Source organism: Vulpes lagopus, chromosome 11 (assembly GCF_018345385.1).
Source record: "Vulpes lagopus strain Blue_001 chromosome 11, ASM1834538v1, whole genome shotgun sequence".
NCBI classification, from domain to species: Eukaryota; Metazoa; Chordata; class Mammalia; order Carnivora; family Canidae; genus Vulpes; species Vulpes lagopus.
The window spans coordinates 58,797,491-58,822,103 of record NC_054834.1 but is presented as its reverse complement, the minus strand read 5'-3'; the positions used below and the strand labels follow the sequence as shown (position 1 = coordinate 58,822,103).

At 41.0% G+C, this 24,613-nt stretch overlaps 1 protein-coding gene across 1 annotated transcript; it reads left to right on the top strand.

The window, feature by feature from the left end:
- The first annotated feature begins 5,452 nt into the window (after positions 1–5,452).
- On the top strand, positions 5,453–24,047 carry DEPDC7 (DEP domain containing 7). Its single transcript, XM_041723207.1, has 9 exons — positions 5,453–5,580; positions 15,147–15,537; positions 17,704–17,831; positions 18,638–18,824; positions 21,540–21,751; positions 22,713–22,855; positions 23,046–23,171; positions 23,281–23,359; positions 23,726–24,047. The coding sequence occupies exons 1-9, from the start codon at positions 5,508–5,510 to the stop codon at positions 23,917–23,919; spliced, it is 1,533 nt and encodes a 510-aa protein (XP_041579141.1). The 5' UTR covers positions 5,453–5,507; the 3' UTR covers positions 23,920–24,047.
- Positions 24,048–24,613: the final 566 nt, after the last annotated feature.

Genomic DNA, 24,613 nt, shown 5'->3' with positions numbered 1-24,613 from the left:
AGAGAAGGGATTCAGTCATCACTTGAGAATTCAAAATTGGAAACAGGCTTGGGAAATCTTTAGGCTTACTTTCTGAGTGAAAGAAATTGCCAGCTTTTCCATGATTAGAAACATAGCACCCTGTCTTCTCTGACAGCTGAGATACCAGTTCTGAGCTTTGGGCATTTGTGAACAAGTTCTGAGACAGCATAAGGGAATATGTATTCAAAATTAAATAGACGACTCTCAGAGGGAAGAGCCAAAATGCTGGTTTAGCAGATTTGAACCCAAGGAAAAGACCAGTTTCCTGCACTGCAGGTGCAGGAGGCAGAGGAGGGCCCACTGCCTTTTTTCATCTGTTTTGCTTGTTAAGAGTTGGAACCCTACCTGTTTGCATTTGTTAATCCCTCTTCCACCCTTTAGTGGCTCTGTCACAGTCCCATGGAGCACAGTAATAGGAGCCTGTGCTGCTTCTTGGTCCCTTGCTATTCGCTCTCTGTGTGCTCTGGCGAGCAGCTTTGTCTTCTTCCTTTTCTGCCTATTAGTTACTCTTCTACACCTGTAACAACCAGGGACCTCATTTATGTAGAAGAAATGAATGCTGTAAGCTAACCTTCAGCATGTTATTTTGAAGATATTTGCCTTTTAATACAAACAAGAAAGTGGTACGTTCTCCTGCTATCCCTTTATACTGTAACCTAATTCTTTGAATTCACCTGGTATCACTTTTCCAAGGAGCTCAAAGTACTTCCCATATGCTATCTCATTAATCTCTATGAATTAAAGTAGGGGCCAGTGCCTACTTAGGTGGGTAGTTCTCTGAACCTATTTTAAAAATGTTATTAGAAGATATTTCTTTTACATACTTTACCTACTTGCGGCCTTCTTTTTAGAGGCAGTCTGTCTTTAGCCTGACATCTCTAATAAATGTAAGGGGAAAACAAACTTTGGACTATCAAAACCAGTCTGCAATAAAAGCATTGCATCTTGGTATCAGTGTATAGCAAGTTTTCCCCACTCAATCACAGCTGTTTATGTGAATACCCAAAACTCAATTCTCTATATCTTTTTTTTTTTTTAAATTTTTTATTTATTTATGATAGTCACAGAGAGAGAGAGAGAGGCAGAGACACAGGCGGAGGGAGAAGCAGGCTCCACGCACCGGGAGCCCGGCGTGGGACTCGATCCCGGGTCTCCAGGATCGCGCCCTGGGCCAAAGGCAGGCGCTAGATTTCACAATCCCCAGATAACAACCTGAGCCAAAATCAGGAATCTGACCCTTAACTGACTGAGCCACTCAGGACCCCCTAGGACCTAGAGTATCTTTAAAGTCCTCATAGACCCAAAGTCTTTGGTCTCCTTAAAAAGGCCATTTTATGGATGCCTGAGTGGCTCAGTGGTTGGGTGTCTGCCTTTGACTCAGGTCATGATCTTGGGGCCCTGGGATCGAGTCCTGCATCAGGCTCCCCTTGAGGAGTCTGCTTCTCTGTCTGCCTATGTCTCTGTATCTCTGTGTCTCTCATGAATAAATAAATTACATCTTAAAAAAAAAATCCCCTCCCCAAAAGACCATTTTAAGGATATGCAAATCTAAATTTTTTTCTTCTAAATTATGAGTGGATGGATTCAAATTTGTTTAAATGAACTCATTCGAACTGACAATCTATACCAAGCAATGCAAAATACCTGTGAGCAAAATCTTCCTAAGTAACAGAAGAGGGTATTTTCAGGTGTATATTAACTCTTTAAGCTTTAGAAGACTTTGTAATAGCCTACATGAATAAACATTTTATTTGTATGTCTATTTATTGTTTTTCAAATTCTACCAATAAGTGAAATCATATGGTATTTATCTTTCCCTGTCTGACTTTCTGACTTCTTGCACTTAGCGTAATATCCTCTAGTTCCACCTATGTCGTCATGAATGACAAGATCTCATTCTTTTTTTATGGCTGAGTAATATTCCATTATACCACTTCCTATTTATCCATTGATCTATTGAGAGACACTTAGGTTGTAAAGCTGTTATTTTTTTAAAACTCTGTATTTTGATAGAAGGATAATTAATAAATCTATTATATGCCTAACACTAGATACTAAAAGAATCTGAATGGTTAAAATATGCTCTCTGCCCTGGACAGTCTTCCAGTTTTGTTAAGCAATCCACATGTGTGTGCTGAAATAATTAGGTAATATCTGTACAAACTGGGGGAGGGCACACTAAATAGTAATATACTTGGTAAGTGCCACTGGTGGTCAGAGAGGGAATACGTCAGATCACAGGCTATCCAGTGAAGAAGGTGGGATTTGAGTTAGGCCTCCAGGGTGCCTAGAATGTGGTTAGGCAGAGAAGAGGAAATAGAGCACTTCAGGGGAGATAAATATAGCAGAAACTGGCAAAAATTATTTAAGATGTTACATAAATTGTCCAAATGATCAGTAAAGTCACCTTTTTCAAAAACCCAATACTAGTGTTTGTCAAGGCTTGTTTTCAGAGTTTGGTATGAATTTTTTTTTTCTGTCTCAGGCAGTGAGAATGAACATGTGTTTTTATTTAATTATGCAGCCTGGGACAGACTAAACCTAACTGGTCTGTTGAATGCCTGAAATTGGTCCTAAGCTGTATCTTATCTCTGTAAGCAGGAACCAACTGAGAAATCACAGAGGAAATTCCTTGAACAGAAGTGGGGCCACGTTTTACTACCACCAGGGGGAGAGAGCATATAAAAAAGGACTAACCAGTTGGCATCGTTTTCTAAATCTTCAGAACAGCAGGTATCTGGATCCGAGGCACTAACTAAACTGTGGTTCTAGGGTCACAGTGTCTTAAGTTTGTAGTCTTTGAAACAACCACATTTATTTTCAGTATTGTATTCTTTGAACCACTCGTAGGACCTTCTTCCAACAAGCTAACCAATGAACTTCCACCTAACGTCATCCTAACTTACAACCTAATCACCCCCCAAAAAAAACCAAAAACCAAAAACCAAAAAAAACCAACCTGATCACCCAGGCATCCTCCTTTTTTTTTTTTTTTTTTTTTTTTTTTAGGCACCCTCCTTCTAACCAGACATATGTTCCAGAGGTTTAAAATGATTACAAAATTCCTAAATTTGGAAAAAATGGGCAAGTATCTGGCAATTGAATTACTAGTCCCTTACATCATTCATCCTTTCAGAAGCACCCACAGCAGTGAACCTCCGGATTCTCCACCTTCAAATTCCCGTTAACAACCCTCCCTCCTCTTCTCTCCTAACCTTCACTCCCTTTGCATAGCAAACCCTGTCCCTAACCTTCTGACCGGGAGTAACTTTGGAGGTGGCACCAATCTCCTTGGCAGCTAGCCCCATGGCCAGCCAGCTGCCCTCCTAACCATGACCTCTAGACATTGCTCTCCTGGGCCAGATAAAGATTTGTTTGTTTTTTTACAGGGAGGGATGCTTGAAAAACTCCGTGCATTATGTCATCATGACATAATTTAAAGCACTAATGTTTCAGAACCAACTACTAATATTCTGAACATGACTTAGCTTATCTAATGAAATAGCTTCATGAAAGAACTTCGCCGGGGACACCCCGGGGGCTCAGGTGGTTGTTTCAGATTCTAGGTTTCTGCTCAGGTCTTAATTTTGGCGTCTGGAATTAGCTCTGCACCTAACCCAGAATCTGCTAGACATTATTTATTTCCCTGTTCCTCTCTCTCCAACAAATACATAAAATCTTAGAAGCAAACAAAACTCCACCACACCAGGAGCTTCTAGGTGGCTCAGGCATTAAGCTTCAGATTCAATCTCAGCTCAGGTCTTGGCCTCTGGACCTCAGCGCTCTTGGGCTCCATGCTGGGCGTGGGATCTACTTAAAAACAAAAACAAAAAACAAAAAACAAAAAAACCCTCCACCCCACAGGTGAGGGCACTGAGACACAGAGCAGTTAAGCCACTTGCGGAGTCCCGGAGCTAAACAACGGTGGCGCACGGTAGGCACCCTGATAAACGAACTGAGCCTGCGGGCACGGTCGGCGCCCACGTGAGCTAAGCCGGCGGGCATGGTCAGCGCCCAGGTGAGCCGAGCCGGCGGTCATGGCCTGCGCCCAGGTGAGCCGGGCTGGCGGGTACGGTCGCCGCCCAGGTGAGCCGAGCCGGCGGGCACGGCCTGAGCCCAGGTGAGCCGGGCTGGCGGGTACGGTCGCCGCCCAGGTGAGCTAAGCCGGCGGGCACGGCCTGAGCCCAGGTGAGCCGGGCTGCCGGGCATGGCCTGCGCCCAGGTGACCTAAGCCGGCGGGCATGGCCTGCGCCCAGGTGAGCCGAGCAGGCGGGCACGGTCTGCGCCCGGGTGAGCTAAGCCGGCGGGCACGGTCTGAGCCCAGGTGAGCCGGGCCGGCGGGCATGGCCTGCGCCCAGGTGAGCCGAGCAGGCGGGCACGGTCGGCGCCCAGGTGAGCTAAGCCGGCGGGCACGGCCTGAGCCCAGGTGAGCTGGGCTGGCGGGCATGGCCTGCGCCCAGGTGAGCTAAGCCGGCGGGCATGGCCTGCGCCCAGGTGAGCCGGGCCGGCGGGCATGGCCTGCGCCCAGGTGAGCCGAGCAGGCGGGCACGGTCGGCGCCCAGGTGAGCTAAGCCGGCGGGCACGGCCTGAGCCCAGGTGAGCTGGGCTGGCGGGCACGGTCGGCGCCCAGGTGAGCTAAGCCGGCGGGCACGGCCTGAGCCCAGGTGAGCTGGGCTGGCGGGCATGGCCTGCGCCCAGGTGAGCTAAGCCGGCGGGCACGGCCTGAGCCCAGGTGAGCTGGGCTGGCGGGCACGGTCGGCGCCCAGGTGAGCTAAGCCGGCGGGCACGGCCTGAGCCCAGGTGAGCCGAGCAGGCGGGCACGGTCTGCGCCCGGGTGAGCTAAGCCGGCGGGCAGGGTCTGAGCCCAGGTGAGCTGGGCTGGCGGGCATGGCCTGCGCCCAGGTGACCTAAGCCGGCGGGCATGGCCTGCGCCCAGGTGAGCCGAGCAGGCGGGCACGGTCTGCGCCCGGGTGAGCTAAGCTGGCGGGCAGGGTCTGAGCCCAGGTGAGCCGGGCCGGCGGGCATGGCCTGCGCCCAGGTGAGCCGAGCAGGCGGGCACGGTCGGCGCCCAGGTGAGCTAAGCCGGCGGGCACGGTCTGAGCCCAGGTGAGCCGGGTCGGCGGGCACGGCCTGCGCCCAGGTGAGCCGGGCGGGCGGGGCGCTCACTGCAGCCGGCGCTCGGGAGACGCCGAGCAGCGGCGGGAAGCAGGCGGCGGCGCGGCCCCCCGGCCCGGGCTGACCTGCTCCCCACTTGGCCGCCGCGCGCTGCCCCGCGCACAGCGCAGCCCGGGAGCGCACCTCTTCCGCGCCCGCGGGGCTGCGGGTGACCAGCCGCCCGGGCAGGCACGTGACCCGGGCGGGGCGGGGCGGGGGCGGGGCTCCGGGCAGGCCCCGCCCCGGGCAGGCCCCGCCCCGTCCCGGGCCAGTTACCGGGCGGCGGAGGCGCGGGCGCCCACTCGGCGGAGCGGCGGTCGGGCGCCGGGGCGATGGCGACGGTGCGGGAGAAGGCGGCGGCGCTGAACCTGTCGGCTCTCCGCAGCCCGGCGCAGAGGCCTCCCGGTAGGTGCTGAGGACCCCGGGCCGGGCGGGGTGGGGGGCGGGCTCAGGCTGCGCCCCGCGCCCCGCGCCCCGCGCCCCGCAGCCGCTCGCGCGGGGCCCGTCTGTCGGCGAGCTGGGTCCTCCTCCCGCGGGGCGCCACCCCCGCCCGCCCAGCTCTTGCTTCGTTCCCCAGCTCGAACGTCGCCGCCCTTTGCCGGCTGCCCGGTCCCCGGAGCCAGCCGCCCTGGCCGTGGCCGGCTCCCCGCCTCCGCTGCCCCCGCCCGGGTCACTCCAGGCTGCGCTCCACCGCGCGCCCCTCTCGCCCGCTCTGCCCTCCAGACTCCCTGGGAGTGACGGGCTGTTTCTGTTCGACTTGGCATTAAAAAAAAAAAAAAAATTCGTTATAATTTTCTGGACGAGCAGCATTTCAGTGAATAGAAGTTTGAACTTTTAAAAAATGGTCCTGTGACATTCGGGGAGAGGTCTGGGTGAACTCTGCCGCCAGCCTGACCCTCTCTTTGGGGACAGTTTGCTTGGCCTTTTTTTTTTTTTTTTTTTTTTTTTGCATCCTTCTTTGAACGTCCAAGCAAATGAACGGTTCTAAAATTCTGATCCTAGCACATGTACAACTCAGTAAATAAAGATATTCAGATAACACTTGTCTCTCCGCCCCCCCCCCCCCACCTTTCTAGAGAAGTTACAACCTTTCTTCCTTTCTGTATCTGCTGTGTGGGGGTGTTAACAGGTTCCCTGACAAAATCTTTTCCTTTGGAAAATACCAACCAGTGAAACTGACTCCTTCCTCAAGATGACAGTAGTCAGTGAATTGACTTAGGCCAGTTGGGTGCATCTCAATGGCTCCAGTCTTGTGTTTGATTTATAATTACTAATGCTCCTTTTAATCTTCAGAATACTAATGATAAATGGTGATGGAGAACTACGTGCCTAGGAAGGTTTGTAATATTGATCTTATTCTGCTCCAATTTAAAGAATTCAGATAAGCATATGAGGACTACATTCAGAATTTCTTTTTGTTTTACATGCTGAAGAGAAGGGATTCAGTCATCACTTGAGAATTCAAAATTGGAAACAGGCTTGGGAAATCTTTAGGCTTACTTTCTGAGTGAAAGAAATTGCCAGCTTTTCCATGATTAGAAACATAGCACCCTGTCTTCTCTGACAGCTGAGATACCAGTTCTGAGCTTTGGGCATTTGTGAACAAGTTCTGAGACAGCATAAGGGAATATGTATTCAAAATTAAATAGACGACTCTCAGAGGGAAGAGCCAAAATGCTGGTTTAGCAGATTTGAACCCAAGGAAAAGACCAGTTTCCTGCACTGCAGGTGCAGGAGGCAGAGGAGGGCCCACTGCCTTTTTTCATCTGTTTTGCTTGTTAAGAGTTGGAACCCTACCTGTTTGCATTTGTTAATCCCTCTTCCACCCTTTAGTGGCTCTGTCACAGTCCCATGGAGCACAGTAATAGGAGCCTGTGCTGCTTCTTGGTCCCTTGCTATTCGCTCTCTGTGTGCTCTGGCGAGCAGCTTTGTCTTCTTCCTTTTCTGCCTATTAGTTACTCTTCTACACCTGTAACAACCAGGGACCTCATTTATGTAGAAGAAATGAATGCTGTAAGCTAACCTTCAGCATGTTATTTTGAAGATATTTGCCTTTTAATACAAACAAGAAAGTGGTACGTTCTCCTGCTATCCCTTTATACTGTAACCTAATTCTTTGAATTCACCTGGTATCACTTTTCCAAGGAGCTCAAAGTACTTCCCATATGCTATCTCATTAATCTCTATGAATTAAAGTAGGGGCCAGTGCCTACTTAGGTGGGTAGTTCTCTGAACCTATTTTAAAAATGTTATTAGAAGATATTTCTTTTACATACTTTACCTACTTGCGGCCTTCTTTTTAGAGGCAGTCTGTCTTTAGCCTGACATCTCTAATAAATGTAAGGGGAAAACAAACTTTGGACTATCAAAACCAGTCTGCAATAAAAGCATTGCATCTTGGTATCAGTGTATAGCAAGTTTTCCCCACTCAATCACAGCTGTTTATGTGAATACCCAAAACTCAATTCTCTATATCTATTTTCATAAGGTTTTGGTTAATGTCCAATAGATGTTCTTTTCATTTGTCTTGACAATTCTGTGAGTAATGTTTTAAAACCTCTTAGAAAAAAAAAATTCCTGAAACTTTCTTTAATCCTAAATGACTTAGGCTTTACATATGATTTTCTGATGAAGAGTTTTATCGTCTGGTATGGGGCACCTGGGTGGTTCATTCGGTTAAGATCATGACCTTTGGCTCAGGTCATGATCCCAGGGTCCTAGGATCAAGAGTCCTGAGTTGGGCTCTCTGCTCAGCGGGGAGTCTGCTTCTCCCTCTACTCCTCCCTCCTGCTTGTGCTCTCTCTCTCAAATAAAATCTTAAAAAAAAATTAATTTTAAAAAATCCTCTGGTATGTGACACATCTGTCTTATCTGCTAGCAGTCTTTATTGAATACTGTTTAAAGTTTGACATCATCAGGTGGTATGAATAGTTAAAGGATAAACTCTTTGAGGGTAGGGACTCTATCCCCTTAGTTCAGAAGAAGGAAGAAGAAGAAAGATACCTTCTCGTTTTACTTTTTTAAACCATTTTTATTAAAAGTTTCTTTTTTATTCTTTTTCAGACACTTGTGTCAAGGGCTGACTTTCAATAGGTCACAGCGAGAGAGCTGCCCTGCTATGTACCAAATCCAGACCCAGAAGAAGGGTCTTTTATGAATGGTTTAGTTCTTTTTACTTTTTAAATACATTTTTAGACTTTTAGAATAGATTTAGATTTACAAAAAAGTCATGAAGTTGGTAGAGTCCTATATGCCTTTCACTGATTTTCCCTTACCATTAACATCTTACGTTAGTATAGTACCTTTGTCACAATTAATGAACCAATCTTAGCACATAATTATTAACTGAAGCCCATACTTTATTCCAGATTTCCTTAATTTTTGCCTAATGTTCTTTTTCTGTTCCAGGATCCCATGCAGGATATTATATTAAATCGAGTCCTTAGGCTCTTCTAGATTGTGACAGTTTCCCACTTTGTTTTGAGTTACACATCTGATCGTTGCAGAGTACTGATGCTGGCCTCCTGACATATATGATCTCCTGTGATCCTCACAGTGACCGAGAGACCTGGAATTAGCTCTATTTTCAGCACAAAAGTTATGCTGCTTGCCCAAGATTGCATCATTAGTAAACGATAGAACTGAGAATAGAACCCAGGTATCTCGTGCTTCTGTCTGTGTGTATCCATAGAAACCAGCACGGTACCTTGCTGCACTAACACAAGTTTTTGTGTCTAAATAGTATTCAGTCAACCCAGTTTTTGAACTTCGGGCACTGCTCACAAATTCTTTGTTGTGGGGACTGGCCTGTATTTAGCAGCGACCCTAGCCCCTCTACTCACTAAATGCCAGCAGCACTTCCCCCTTCTCAGCTTGTGACAGCCAAGAACATCTCCAGACATTGCCAGATATTTAGTTGGGAGTAAAATCATCCACTAAGAACCCCGGCATTAGCCCTCCTGTAAAAAAATTTTAAAGTAATGTAAATTTTCATCTACAACTAACAAGTATTAAATAACCAAATATATTATGTGAGGCAGTCTATAAGGCAGTTAAATAAGTTGAACTTTTGAAAACTGTAAAGATATTTGGAAAAAGGAAGGTACTAGCTAACTGTTCAAGTTTTGTGGAAAATTGCCTAATGAGCTATCTGAATTCTTTTTTTTTCTGCTGGGGAGGGGGCAATCTAATGCTCAAGAATGAAAAGGAGATTGTTACATGTTCATTTAGAAGTAGCTTTTTTTTTTCATAGTTCTGTGTGTGTTTACCTTGCATTGGGATCCACTTTTATAATGTGTATATTGATCTAAGGAGGTGAATAATCCTAATTTGAAGTAATTCTAGAATTGTTTTTGACCCTAAATAAGTTTCACCAGCAGGGCCACAGTTGATGTGTTATGCAGATCATGGTTCAAGCTGATTATCCCTTTGTAACTTTGTTTTTTATTTGTAACTTTGAATAAGTGTAATTTGTTGGCATGTCTGCCTTATGACTTGATTTTTAGGGAATTATTGTAATAACTCGATTATTTAATGGGTATTTATAGAAGGAAAGATAACTTAGTATTACACATGTATCAGAGTTCAATTTTTAGAAATTTACCTTTTTTTTATTGTTGGTAAACTCTTTTGGGTAAATTTCAAGTACATGCTACTGGAAAACAAAAAAAGATGAGTCTGCTTGAAAAATGAATGTTGGGATGCCTGGGTGGCTCAGCGGTTTAGCATCTGCCTTTGGCCCAGGGCATGATCCTGGAGTCCTGGGATCAGGTCCCACATCAGTCTCCCAGCATGGAGCCTGCTTCTCTCTCTGCCTGTGTCTCTGCCTGCCTCTCTCTCTCTCCCTGTCTCTCATGAGTAAATAAAAACTTAAAAAAAGAAAAGAAAAATGAATGTTAACCAGCCTAAATTTATATAGTGCTTACAAGCATGTATAGTATGTTATAGATCTAGTTTAAAACAATTTTCTAGGCCATCTTCCAAAAATCGTTTTATCTGATAAGGTCATATTTGTTCCTAAGCCTCATTTCTTACTATATTTTATGTGGTGTTCAATGTCCATATCTAAGTGGACATGGGTAGAATTTCAGTCTCTAAAATCCTATAATCAGCAGTTTAGACCTGAAACCAACCTTAAACACAGTGTTCAGCTCTTGTATCAGTAAGTGAAGAAACCAACCTGTAGAGATTAATTCTCTTATCCAGGGTTATCACAGCTGATCTCTAGACTCTTTGATCCTTCCGTCATGCTTTTAGAACATTCTTGACCAAAAGTAAATAAGGAAGCATCAGGATACAGATAGTAATGAATTTTCTTTCTTTTCTTTCTTTTTTCTTTTCTTTCTTTTCTTTTCTTTTCTTTTTTCTTTTCTTTCCTTTCCTTCCTTCCTTCCTTCCTTCCTTCCTTCCTTCCTTCCTTCCTTCCTTCCTTTCCTTCCCTTTATTTCCTTCCTTTCTTTCTTTCAAGATTTTATTTATTTATTAATTCATGAGAGACACACAGAGAGAGGCAGAGATACAGGCAGAGGGAGAAACAGGCTCCATGCAGGGAGCCTGATGTGGGACTCAGTCCCGGGACTCCAGGATCACACGCTGAGCCAAAGGGAGATGCTTAACTGCTGAGCCATCTAGGCGTCTCTTATTATATGTATTTCTAAAAAGGTTTTATTCATTTATTTGACACATGGAGAGAGAGCACAAGCAGGGGGGAATAACAGATGGAGAGGGAGAAGCAGGCTCCCTGCTAAGTTGAGGCTCAATCCCAGGACCGTGGGACCATAACCCAAATGGAAGGCAGATGCTTAACCGACCGAGAGACCCAGGCACCCCTCTTTATTTATTTTAGAGAATGGAGAGAGGGGGTAGGGGCAGGAGCAGAGGGAGAGGGGGAGAGTGAATCTCAAGCAGGCTCCAGAGGCCCAGCACAGAGCCCAACATGTGGCTTGATCTCACAATCCTGAGATCATGACCTGAGCTAAAATCAAGAGGGAGGTGGGGTGGGCAGATACCTGGGTGGCTCAGTGTCTGCCTTGGGCTCAGGGGGTGATCCCAGGGTCCCGGGATCGAGTCCCACATCGGGCTCCCTGAAGGGAACCTGCTTCTCCCTCTGCCTGTGTCTCTGCCTCTCTGTGTGTCTCATGAATAAATAAATAAAATCTTCAAAAATGAAATAAAATCAAGAGTGGGATACTTAACCCAGTGAGCTACCCAGGCACCCCAGATAGTGATGAATTGTAAGAAATGTCTAGCTCATATGCAAGTGAGGGTTGGGGACAAGCCGAAGCTGAAATTCTGATGCTGGACTTACAAAGCACTCATTGTCTACTACTGGTTCTTGAATCCTGTTTAGAAGTCACAGTAATTTGTCTTACTGGGCCATGGTCTGCTATATTCATATTCATCTCAGCTCTTAGATGATGATAAATAAGTTTCAAACCAGCATGTGGGATCTGTGTTCAGCTGGTGAAGTCAGCATTAAAAAAAACAGGTTATCCTGGCGTGGGTTTTGGCACATGTACTTGTCAAGTGCAGGGTATATTATGTAGTAAAGTATCTGTATGAACATGAGCTAGTTTGGGTCTGTGGGTGGTGATGCTTGAGGGGAAATATCCCAGGATGCAATGTTGGGAATTAATGGTCAGTGAGAACAGAGGGGACCTGAAAGGGCTGAATTGTATCATGCCTGGAGGACTTTGGAAACACTGTGTGGCTCACAGGTGCCTACTATCCTGCTCTAACCTGTTCTTTAATCTTTTATACTGTGTTATCCAACCTGCAAAACTTCCTGATTTCCCATATTTAAGTAGCAAGTTAATACAGGGAAATTTATTCTTCTTACTTCCCCTCTGAACATTAGCCTTTTCCATGTCACTGAAGCTGTGTATGCTTTCCCTCCCACTCCCTTCTGTTGTCTTATTGATCTCCAACTAGGAAGTGACTCAGCCTTGATTTTTAGGATTTCTATACTTACCTACTTGTAGTTTAACTGTTATGACTGATGTGTTTGTTTCAAATTTAATATCATTACCAGCCCAGAAGTCTGTTTCACTCCTACTTAAAAGGCTCTCTGATCTCTACAAGTTTGGATCTTATTTTCCTCTCCTGTCCTAATCCTGTGTACTATGGCTAGTATATAGTATAGAATTTATGATATCTTACTATATTTTAGGAATAATGACTTTTTGTTTATTTAATGACTGCTGTTTTTTAAATAGCTTTGTTAAGGGTTGACAAATATTTTTTCCTTTTCTTCTTCTTTTTTTTTTTTTTTTTTAGGGCTCACAAATCTTTTTTTTTTTTTTTTTAAGATTTTTATTTATTTATTCATGAGAGACACACACACACACACACACACACACACAGAGGCAGAGACACAGGCAGAGGGAGAAGCAGGCTCCATGCAGGGAGCCTGATGTGGGACTTGATCCCTGGTCTCTAGGATCATGCCCTGGGTGGAAGGCGGCGCTAGACTGCTGAGCCACCCGGGCTGCCCAGGGCTCACAAATCTTAAAGTTGTTTTGTTTCTTCTAATCTTATTGGCTCGCTTAAAGCTCTTTCACTTAATCCAAATCTTCCAGGAAAGGTTGATGCCGAAACTGGTGACTTACTTTTTAATATATTTACATTTGAGTACTAGAGAAAGTATAATTTACTACCTGTGAAACTGGGAGCAAGTTTGTTTAACTCATGAGCCTCGATTTCTTCAAAATAAGATTATTAGTAAGTATTTCAAAGAAGTTTATCAGGATTAAACAACAGAAGGCAGAGCTTGTCCTATTTAAGTACTCAAATATTAGCTCTTATTAATAACAATATGATGAAGATTTGAAAAGAAACTAGAGAGCAGACATTAAATTCATTTAAATTTCAGCTATAATATCTAGTATTTTAAGTTAATATTAACTGTGAATACTTCTTTTTTTTAGTTATTATGGCAGGAAATAATACAGAGTTCTAGACATCAGGAATGACCTGGACATATTTTGAGATTTCATTAAATGCTCCATTCCAGCTCTATTCAGTAGATATTAAGTACTAAGCCAGTAGTAAATCTAGTTCCAGCTTGGTTTATCTAGTTGATTCTCCATAATTCAGTCCTTAAAACTGCTCACATGATATGTGGATAGCTGGCATCAATTACTACCTTCTCTGTTTAGTACTGGATTATGAAGTATCTTGAATTTTAAAATATAAAGACCGTCTTGCTTATTATTCTAAACTAACATTATAATTGATAGTTAAGTTACCCATCTACGTTTGGTATGGGAAGTATACAAATAAACAAAGGGCTTGTGTGTGTTAGTAATTTTCATGGTGAAGATGTTAAAATTTCTAGTAACTACAAAATGACACTGTAAGTGAATACGTGTAATGGTTCACTATGATTTATTTATTATAATACAAAAGATGAATTCCAAATGACCCACTTAAAATTTATGACCCAAGTACATTAAGTGGAATTTTAATGTCCTTCAGGAACTTATCTTTGCTTTCATCTTGTACTTTCTGTTTTATCTAAAAAGGCAGGAAGATAATTTCAGGTAGCAGTTTCTTTAATGATAGCTCTTCTTATTCCTTACAGTTGTACTGATACATAGTTTTCCTTTTTACATGACCTTAAGGAAGTAAGGTTTTCAACTTCTCTACAGAGTATCCTAAAATTAAAGTAATACACTTAACAAAAATGGGGGCTTAAAAATTAGAACCACTGGGGAAAAAAAAATTAGAACCACTGAATATTCAGAGGATCGTTGAAAAGTGTAACACCTAAAAAGACATACTTTGTATTTATGTAAAAAGGGAGCCAGCCAGCCAACAAGCTGATGATTAGCTAGACTCTGTTCCATCAGTTTATTAAAACCTAAGGTCCATTTTTTTTCCTTTTGTTTCTCCTTTTCTTTGTAGTTTTGCCAAATACCAGTTTATCATAACGAGGGAAAATGTGATAAATGTTTGAAAGCATGTTTTCTTTCTTTTCTGTTTTGCTAAAATCTTGCCCAATTTCTGTGCTTTTCCTATCTCTGTGGTAGCCTGTAAGCTCCTATTGGGCAGGAACCAGTTTTCCCTGTTACAAAATACTTAACTCAGAAGCCTGCAGAATAGGAAGCTTTAAAAATACTAGTTTATTCCAACGAATTGTGTGTGTGTATAACTATACATCTATCTATTTACTGATAAATGCTTTAAAATCATATAGACCATGAGCCAAAGGCCAGTACCACCTCTTATAATAGAATGTCTGGAAATTACACTTAACCCCTGTGAATCTATTTTCCATCTCTCAAATAGAGATTATGTCTATCTCATAGGGTTGCTAATGACCCAATACTCTTTCTGTAAGGCACTTAGAGTTCTAGCACATAATTTGCAACTGCCACAAGGTCCTGCTTGATCTGTACTCTCCCATCCCGAAGACCATTTCCCACTCCCTTTTCATCTCACTTCCTAATGTTCTTTCCCTGGTCACCCACTCAGGCCATGCTGGCTTTGTTCCTCCTCTCCTGGCCAAGCACTGTTACTTCTCGGGCCTTTGCTCTTTCTGTTCTCTCTGCCCTTTCCTCAAATATCTGCACAGCTTGCTTCCCAGTTTTACTCAGGCTTCTGCTTAGATATCACCTTGTCAGACCTTTCCTGACATCTCATCTGAATAGCATTCTCCTCCTCATCAGGCTTTATTTTTTTTCTTGACATTCATCTAACACATACATATTGCCCGTATCTTCCCATAAAGTATAAGTCCATGAGAACAGGGACTGTATTTTGCTCACAGTTGTATCTTAGCACATAGAACAATGTTCAGCATATAGTAGGTACTACATTTTAAATGAGTTGCTACTAATTAAAAGTTCAATAGCAAGCTGACTTCATAATAGTTCCTTATTAATAACTTTAGAAATTGCCGCTTTTTGCTTAAGGATTGCTTAGACCTGATTATAAATGAACAAGGTTACTCTGCGTTTTTTCCATTCCAGGTTTCAGTGTGGCCCAGAAACCATTTGGAGCCACATACGTGTGGAGCAGCATTATAAACACTCTTCAAACGCAGGTGGAGGTGAAAAAGCGAAGACACCACTTAAAAAGACACAATGACTGCTTTGTTGGTTCAGAAGCTGTGGATGTCATTTTTTCTCACCTAATTCAGAATAAATATTTTGGGGATATAGATATTCCTCGGGCCAAAGTGGTGAGAGTGTGTCAAGCACTTATGGACTACAAAGTATTTGAAGCAGTTCCAACCAAAGTCTTTGGAAAAGACAAGAAACCTACATTTGAAGATAGTAGTTGCAGCCTTTATAGATTCACAACCATCCCTAACCAAGACAGTCAATTAGGCAAAGAGAATAACCTATATTCATCTTCCAGGTCAGTATATAATGTTAGATTATCTTGGGGTTGGGACTCCTACGTGGCTCAGCGGTTGAGCGCCTGCATTTTGGCTTAGGTGGTGATCCCGGGATCCGGGATCAAGTCCCACTTCGGGCTCCTGCGAAGAGCCTGCTTCTCCCTCTGCCTATGTCTCTGCCTTTCTCTCTTTCTCTGTGTCTCTCATGAATAAATAAATAAATATCTAAAAGAAAAAAAGATTATCCTGAGGATATTGGCAGGATTTCATCTACCTTTCAGTGAGAGACTGACTGGCTTTATGTTGTTTTAGAAATTGTCAATTAGGCTAAATTCTGGGTCCATGGGTAAATTTGATAAAACACAGTGAACTTCTGTTTATTTGGTGTCTCCTGGAATTCTTAGTCATATTTTATATTTGACAGAAATATTCAACAAACTGATTTTTCTACTTCAATTTACAATTACAGTGTAAAATATTTATACATAAAGTGGTATGAAAACAGAAAAGGTAGAGGTAGGCAGGTAGGTTATCACTAGAATCCAGGAAATAGTGGATGTGAAGTATGAAAGACATATGGGGCCCAGAACGCAGAGGGTTTCCTATGACATAAGAGTTTGCAATCCGACATATAGATGTTGGGGAGGCCACAGAAAATGACCTTGTTTCTTAGAAAGGTCATCCTGGCAGCCATGCAGACAGCCTAACAGGGAGAGCTAGGTAGGAATCTCTTGCAATAGTGCATTCTACAGATGAGGGTGAATTAAGCAACTGTAATGAAGAAGGAATCATTTAAAGGGAGACTGGGGGACAGAATTGTAGAACTCTGGGGTGCCTGGGTGGCTCAGCGGTTGAACATCTGCCTTTGGCTCAGGGTGTGATCCCGGAGTTCTAGGATCAAGTCCCACTTCGGGCTCCCTGCATGGAGACTGCTTCTTCTCCCTCTGCCTATGTTTCTGCCACTCTCTGTGTGTCTCGTGAATAAATAAATAAAATCTTAAAAAAAAAATTGTAGAACCCAGTGCTTGAAATGGATGTATGTGATAAGTGCATAATTGGTTATTTGTCATGCAATAAAACGTTTCCCTTTTATTTTCTTCAGCTAAACTGTTGTAGCAGTGACCATGTAACTGAAGCTCTTATAATTCAGATTAACCCAAAGAGTTTTAGTGTTACTTTCAGTTATTTTTAATGTATTGTATATCAAATATTGTGTATTTTTAATGTATCAATTATCTTAATGTAATAACTTTCTTTTTTTAATGTAGTAACTTTCAAAAAGATGATAAAATTTACCTTTCTATATAGGGAGGAAATATGAGGGTAAGGCAGGGCCAAATCAGTGCTTTCCAGATGCAGGTCTACATGCTTTATCTGAAACTTTGGGGCCACATGCATTTAGAAATTTGGAATGTTGGGGTTTTTAAAAAGATAATTTTGTACCTAGACCATCTATTAGATAACACTCCTAGAGGAGCCTGGGAGAGCATCTGGGAACCAAATGCATTAGTATTTCTACATTAGTATTTTAAACAAAATACTTCTACCAACTGGGATAAGTAAAGACTAAGTCTCGGGACCAATTTTGTCACAATATGAGTTTTTTTTTTAAGATTTTATTTATTAATTAGAGACACAGAGAGGCAGAGACATAGAGGGGGAAGTAGGCTCCTCTCAGGGAGCACGATGCAGGACTTGATCCTGGATCCCAGGATCATGCCCAGAGCCAAAGGCAGATGCTCAGCCACTGAGCCATCCAGGCGTCCCACCGTATGAGTTTTGAATGAATTTTAGATTTCTCACAGCTTTTTGGGTTACAGAATTGTGGATAAAGGATTATAGGTCTATATTTGGAAAATGATGAGCACTATCCACCAAAGAATGCCCCAGCAATAGAGATAACTGATAAAGACAGTAAGCATAATGAAGTTTGATTATGTTTTAAAATTAGAGATCAAAATTTTAGTCATTGAATTACTTAAATCTAAATATTCAAGGGAAAATTTAGAGTATATTTAGGCTTGAGAAAGAAGGTGGATGTTTTTGTATTCTACTCTTATAATTTGCATTTGTTGTGTTTTTGCTCTGAAATACATAAACTTTGTAGAAACTCTTAGCTCTCTGATAGTAAAGTATTTCTCTGGGCTTATTAATAAACATTAATTTAAAAATTAAATTCATTTTAGGTATTCAGATGCATTATTTAAGTCCTCTGATATCAAATCAGCAAGTTTAGAGGACCTGTGGGAAAATCTGAGTTTAAAGCCCACTAACTCCCCTCATGTAAATATCTCTGCAACCTTGTCTCCACAAGGTAAGTAAAGATACAAGTGAGAAATAGAAGACTAATTTCAGATAAAATTATTTAAAACTTTTCAATCTTAACCTTTATTAGAATTTAAATATTCAAAGCACAAAGAAAGAGCACACTGTGTATTAAAGCTGTTTATATTAAGTTTTAACAGAGGTCTATTATCTTTAACAAATAGATCAGTGTTGGAATTCTTGAACACTGACTTTTGTCCTATCAGCTGGCGGAGGTTCAAATCTGCAGTGTTTTTTGCTTGTAGATTTTTATTTATTTAAAATATGCCCTCAGATACTTTCTCTAACATTTTATTAGGTTAAGGAAATTTTTGAAAATTATATTCAGACATTACAAAACTTATGTTCTTCTTTGTGGCAATGGAATGTGGATTAATGACCAATTTCTACCTTCCCTCCCCCACCCCAGTTATGGAAACCCGGAGTGGAATAATCTGCAGCCAATAGTTTCAAACCAGTTTTCAGATTGAATAATGAATCATTCTTTCTTCCAAAGTCCTTATTAACATGTTATATGACTTGATCTCTTATCTCTGCCATATTGCTTTTACAGTAAAAAGAATGACAAGAATTCCTGTCGTCCAAAGTCTGTTCTCCTACACTTTAAACAAATCTTGAATTGTTTTACTTTGTCATAAGAACCCACTTCATAAGGTTGCCTTTTTCCCCCTCCTTCTTTTCTTTTTCTTTCCTTTTTTTGGCCACAAATTTGTACCTAAGACTTGCCTAGACAAGTATTGTGGTGAGCTTTTAGTAAATACTGTTACTTTTTACCTTGTCATTTTTCCTGTGTAGTTATTAATGACATATGGCAAGAGGAAACAATTAGACGTCTCCTGCAGCTGGTAGACCTTCCGCTTCTTGACTCCTTGCTCCAACAACGAGAGGTATCCACAGTTCCTCAGCCTAAGAGGCAACCTGACTTGGTCAACAGCAGTAACTATCTGGATCGAGGGATTCTCAAGGCTTACAGTGACTCCCAGTATGTGGAAATACATTTATCTAATAATTTGAGTGTGTTTGTAGGAAGATCATAGGTCATGGTTTTAAGATAATCTTTTGAATTCTTCTGTCCACAGGATCAGATACGCGTTAGTTGGTTGATAATTACCAGGTTTTGGTAATTATCATAATTTATACATCAAGTGAAGAAAATGGTTTATAGTCCATCTTCTTATCTTTGTTAAAATGTAGGGCTCTCTGGTCTTCAAAAGGACCTGCTACAAAATGAAGAGATTTGGCAATTTTTTTTTTTTTTAAGATTTTATTTATTTATAAGAGACACAGAGAGGTAGAGACACAGGCAGAGGAAGAAGCAGGCTCTGCAAGGACCCTAATGTGGGACTCAATCCCAGATCCTGGAATCACGCCCTGAGCCAAAGGCAGACACTCAACTGCTGAGCCACCCAAGGCATCCCACCAATTTGTCAAATTCTTAGACTCATTTGATTACCTATACTTTTATGCTTCTGCAGAATATCTTGAATATGTATTTTTTATTTAACTAGTTTTATTAAGGAAATGAAAGTAACTCTTGCTCTCATATTTGACTATAATTTTTCTGAATATAAATCTTAAGATGGGGAGGAAAATAAATCTTAAGGTGTAAAGGCTTAATTTCAGGTGCTAAGGGAAGTATGATTTTTTTCCGTTAAGAGGAAGTGTTCTATATTCCTTGCAACTTTGAAACTCTTCTAAGTAGAATTATTAAAGGTTAAAATCTTGTATTTTCTAGCTTATTTAATTTTTAATTATTTCGCCTCAGCAGATAGTGTTCAGTAGTTAGGGAGATGGGAATGTTTAAAAGGAATGGAACTTAAATTTTTCAGCTTATTATTCAACAAGAATTTAAATCATTATGATGAGCACTGAGTTTATAAAAAAATAAAATTGAATAAATCACACCTATAATCTCCTTTTTTTTTTTATTGAAGAGGGGGAAGTGGCAGAGGGCTAGAGAGAATCTTAAGCAGGTTCCACCCCCAGCACACAGCCCAAGGTAGGGCTAGATCTCATGACCCTGAGATTGTGACCTGAGCTAAAATCAGGATGCTTACCTGAGTCTCCCAGGTGCTCTACACATCTCTCTATATATATATTTTAAGAATTTAAAGCATATTTCTGTCATCTAGTTTTTTTTCTAAGTTTATTTTTTTAAGACTTATTTTATTTATTTGAGAGAGAGAGCACAAGAGCAGGGAGAGGGAGAAGCAGACTCCGCACTGAGCGGGGAGCCTGACGTGGGGCTCAATCCCAGGGCCTCAGGACTCTAGGACCATGACCCAAGCCAAAGGCAGATGCTTAACCAGCTGAGCCAGCCAGATGCCCTTCTAAGAGTTTATTTTTAAATAATCTCTATACCTATCACAAGGCTGAAACTTACAACCCCAAGATCAAGAATTGTATTCTTCACCGACTGAGCCAGCCTGGCGCCCCATATTTCCACAGTTTACCTTACATTTTAAATACAGAGTGAGAAACTGTGCTAGAAGTGACCTTAAAATATCATCTAGCTGCATCTTCCTATGAACTTGATAAAACTGATGTGCAGAAAGGTGACATGACCTGCCTGATATAATGCATCTGGGTGGCAGCAGAGTTAGTTCGCCTGGGTTCATAGCAGTAGAGCAACATGATTGTTTTTTAATTTTTATTTATTTATTTTTTCCAAAAGATTTTATTTATTTATTCATAGAGACAGAGAGAGAGAGAGAGAGAGAGAGAGAGAGAGAGAGAGAGAGAGAGAGGCAGAGGGAGAAGCAGGCTCCATGCAGGGAGCCCGATGCGGGACTTGATCCCAGGTCTCCAGGATCACACCCCAGGCTGCAGGCGGTGCCAAACCGCTGCGCCACTGGGGCTGCCCTGATTGTTTTTTTAAAACTTTATATAAAATGCATATATTAACAAGTTGAAAATTAAAAGTTACTCATTCTGGGCAACCGGGGTGGCTCAGCAGTTTAGCGCCACTTTCAGCCCAAGGCGTGATCCTGGAGACCTGGGATTGAGTTCCGCAACAGACTCCCTGCATGGAGCCTGCTTCTCCCTCTGCCTCTGCCTCTGCCTCTCTCTTTGTGTCTCTCATGAATAAATAAATAAAATCTTAAAAATAAATAAATAAAGTTATTCATTCTGTTTATTGAAATGTAGCATTTTTTCTGAAGTTACCGGGTTGCATTATGTTGGAAATTAATATGTTATGTTTGAAACCCTACCTTATGGTTCTCTTTTCTCTCCTAGCCAAAGTGAGAGATGATAGATCTATCATACATAAAGCTCTGAAGTATACAACATCATGTTAGAAAATTACTGGCCTAGGGGTCAGATCTGGGATCTAGTCCTGCCTGGGACCTTGAGCAAGGAACTTAATTTAAGAGTTTCTGGGCCTCTGTTGTAAATTTAAGAGTATAGACTGGATTTTGATTGTTTTTTTCAGTTTCTGTTGTAGTGGATAGCTTCTGTTTTCACTTCAAAAAAAAAAAAAAAAGACATATGAAGCCAAACTTTTTATCTGTGATAGATACACGATCTAGCTATATGTTAAAAAGAATTACATATATCTATCTCTAAGTATAAAAATTTACCCTCATGGCAAACTTGAAATAGGTAGTAAATTAGGTACTGTGTGTATATATGCTATTCTTTGCTTTATAAAATAATTAAAATATCTTTTAAAAAATAGTTCTTTTTTCCCCCATAGGGAAGATGAATGGCTCTCTGCAGCAACTGACTGCTTAGAATACCTTCCAGACCAGATGGTGGTGGACATAAGCAGAAACTTTCCTGAGCAACCAGATAGGATAGACTTAGTGAAAGAACTTCTGTTTGATGCCATTGGCAAATATTACAGTAGCAGAGAACCTCTGTTAAATCATTTATCTGATGTTCATAATGGCATTGCAGAACTCTTAGGTAAGTAAGATCTTACTAAATACTGGAATTTGTCTTTTGGAGGAAACAGGAAAAAGTTAATTATCCTCAGAATTAACCAAATGGCACTGCTTCAAGCTTGAAATGGATCTGGATTAATCCCTGGAAAGTATGTTTACTTCAAAACTTCTAGGGCTCATTTGAAAAGAGGCTTTAGTAACCTCTAAAGTTATGCAGGGACTTCTGGTTGGCACAGGAAAATGCTGCCCTCATTCACTGGAAGTTCAATAAGTATAGTGTGGCAGTTCTCTTTTTTAGAAAGCACTACCATTCTTCCCCCTTCATTGTCTTCAAAATGGTAGACACTCTGTCCCTCTACCAATGAGCCAGACTGTTCCACATGGTTTGTTGAAAACAAATTGGGGGTTTCAGAGAATTCTTTCTACTTCTCTCAGGTAGAGGTGGATACATCAGTACTTTACACATATTGTACCACCGAAATGTGTTGAATTAATGAAAAGCAGGCTGGGAATTCATTTACGAAGCCAAGAGTTTGATTTAACATCCTAAGTTAGAAATAGAAAAAAAAAAAAATCCTAAGTTAATTATGACAAAGATTTAGGGTATTAGTTGCCAATTTGAGAATAGGCTGCCTTGATGGTTGCTATCGATCATTTATTGTAATTACTAGTCTTTTTGTTCTATTTTGCTTTTGAAAATGGTTTTGAGGGGCACCTGGGTGGCTCAGTTGGTTAAGTCTCTATTTTTAGCTTAGGTCGTGGTCTCGGGGTCCTGGGATCGAGGCCCATGTTCAGCTCTCTGCTCAGTGGGAAGTCTGCTTCTCTCTGGCCCTCTTCACCGCTCGTGTTCTCTCTCTCAAATAAATAAATAGATAATAGTTTTGAGTAAGTTGAGTGTTTAGCTTAGGTTTTACCTTGAATTTTGTTCCTTTTGAGAGTCGTATTTGGTCAAAATTAAAAGCAGTTTTTTCTTTTGGCTGAAGTGAACGGGAAGACTGAAATAGCATTAGAAGCCACTCAGCTCTTTTTAAAGCTTTTGGATTCCCAAAATAGAGAAGAGTTTAGAAGACTACTGTATTTCATGGCTGTTGCAGCACATCCTTCTGAATTTAAATTACAGAAAGAAGTAAGTCTTTTGTCTAAATGTTAATTGTATTCAGTAGCCTTAATACTTACAGGACCCACATGTCAGATTATCTTACATGGGCAAAGGTATGCTGAAATGAATAATGGCTATTAATATTCAATATTGCCTTTTTTTAAAACTCATTCTTTTAAATATACACTATTGGGTGTGTTTTGTTTTGTTTTTATAGAGTGACAACCGAATGGTTGTGAAAAGGATATTCTCAAAAGCTATTGTTGACAATAAAAATTTATCCAAAGGCAAAACTGATCTTCTGGTACTCTTTTTAATGGATCATCAAAAAGATGTTTTTAAGGTAAAATTCTGAAGGTAGTTAAGTTGAGCTTATGTAATAGATCATTAGATTAAAATGCACTTGAATAATGTCCTGTCTCTCTTTTTTTTTTTTCCTTCTTTTTTTAAAGATTCCAGGAACTCTGCATAAAATTGTTAGTGTTAAGCTCATGGCCATTCAGAAAGGAAGAGATCCAAATAGAGACACAGGTAATCAGAGAAATACTATTTTCATGATCTACCAAAGATAAATTCCTAGTGTTTATTTGAAAGTGTTTTGCTTTAAGTAGTTGCCCTTTAATTTCAACTAAACTTTAAACTGAGAGTTATCCAGACTTAGTAGAGAGCCTCCTTCTGTCAAAAAGTAACCTGACCAAGGTTAGAAAGTCAGCAGTGCTTAGCATCTTCAATGCATTTTACAAATTGAAAAAATAAAAATAATTGCTTTTTTTTTTTAAGTTAAATCTGAGGAATAGATTCATTAACCGAACTTTTTACTTTTATTTATTTATTTATTTATTTATTTATTTATTTATTTATTTATTTATTATTAACTTTTTACTTTTAAACTTAAAGGATATATATATTGCCAGAGAATTGATCAAAGTGATTATTCTGACCATACACAGAAGACAACCAAGGATGAACTAATGAATTTACTAAAGACTATTGATGAAGATTCAAAACTGTCTGCCAAAGAGAAGAAAAAATTGCTAGGTCAGTTCTATAAGTGTCATCCAGACATCTTTATTGAGTATTTTGGAGACTAATTTTTTTACTGTCTGTATATAATTTATGTATTTTAAGAATAAATTATGTATCCTAAGTATCTAATCACATTTGTAACCTTAGAATTCTAAATATGAAATTGTACTTAATAAAAGTTTTTTTGTATAAAGTTCCGTGTCTGAAACTGAGTATTAGATGGTGTACTGCGGTTAAGTATTGACCTCTTTAGGGTGAGCTGATTTAGAATTCCTGTGCCCAATACTTTATAGAACATCATAGAAATTTAATGTTATGACATGGCAGTATTTACATAACAAGGTATTAAATAGTAAGAAAGTCTGTAATTACAAGTTAACAGGAGTGTGGTTTTTACCTTGAGAGGTACTCCTTAAAGATACAAGATAGAAACTCAGGCTATGATAAAGTGAATTTGCTAATTACCATAAACAGTAGACAAGTCAGAAATTGAACTGTCTTATTGATTTTGAAAACTTCAACGTCCTTTAAAGCTTATTATTTATTCAAACATATGTAAAAATGGGAAAGAATAGAATAATAGAGTAACTTCCATGTACTCGCTATCCAGTTTCAGCAATTGGCAACTTATGGACAATCTCATTACCTATACCCCCATGTGTTCCTTGCTCCCACCCCAACAAACTTCAGACATCCTATCACTTCATCTATGAAATTTCAGAATGCATGGCTAAAAAAATGACATTAAAAAAAACCCCC

Excerpts from the sequence above, each read along its gene's own strand:
- DEPDC7 (XM_041723207.1), top strand. The coding sequence starts at position 5,508 with ATGGCGACGGTGCGGGAGAAGGCGGCGGCGCTGAACCTGTCGGCTCTC. Across the intron at positions 5,581-15,146 it reads CCCGGCGCAGAGGCCTCCCG|GTTTCAGTGTGGCCCAGAAA; the intron begins GTAGGTGCTGAG and ends TTTCCATTCCAG. Across the intron at positions 17,832-18,637 it reads TGCAACCTTGTCTCCACAAG|TTATTAATGACATATGGCAA; the intron begins GTAAGTAAAGAT and ends TTTCCTGTGTAG.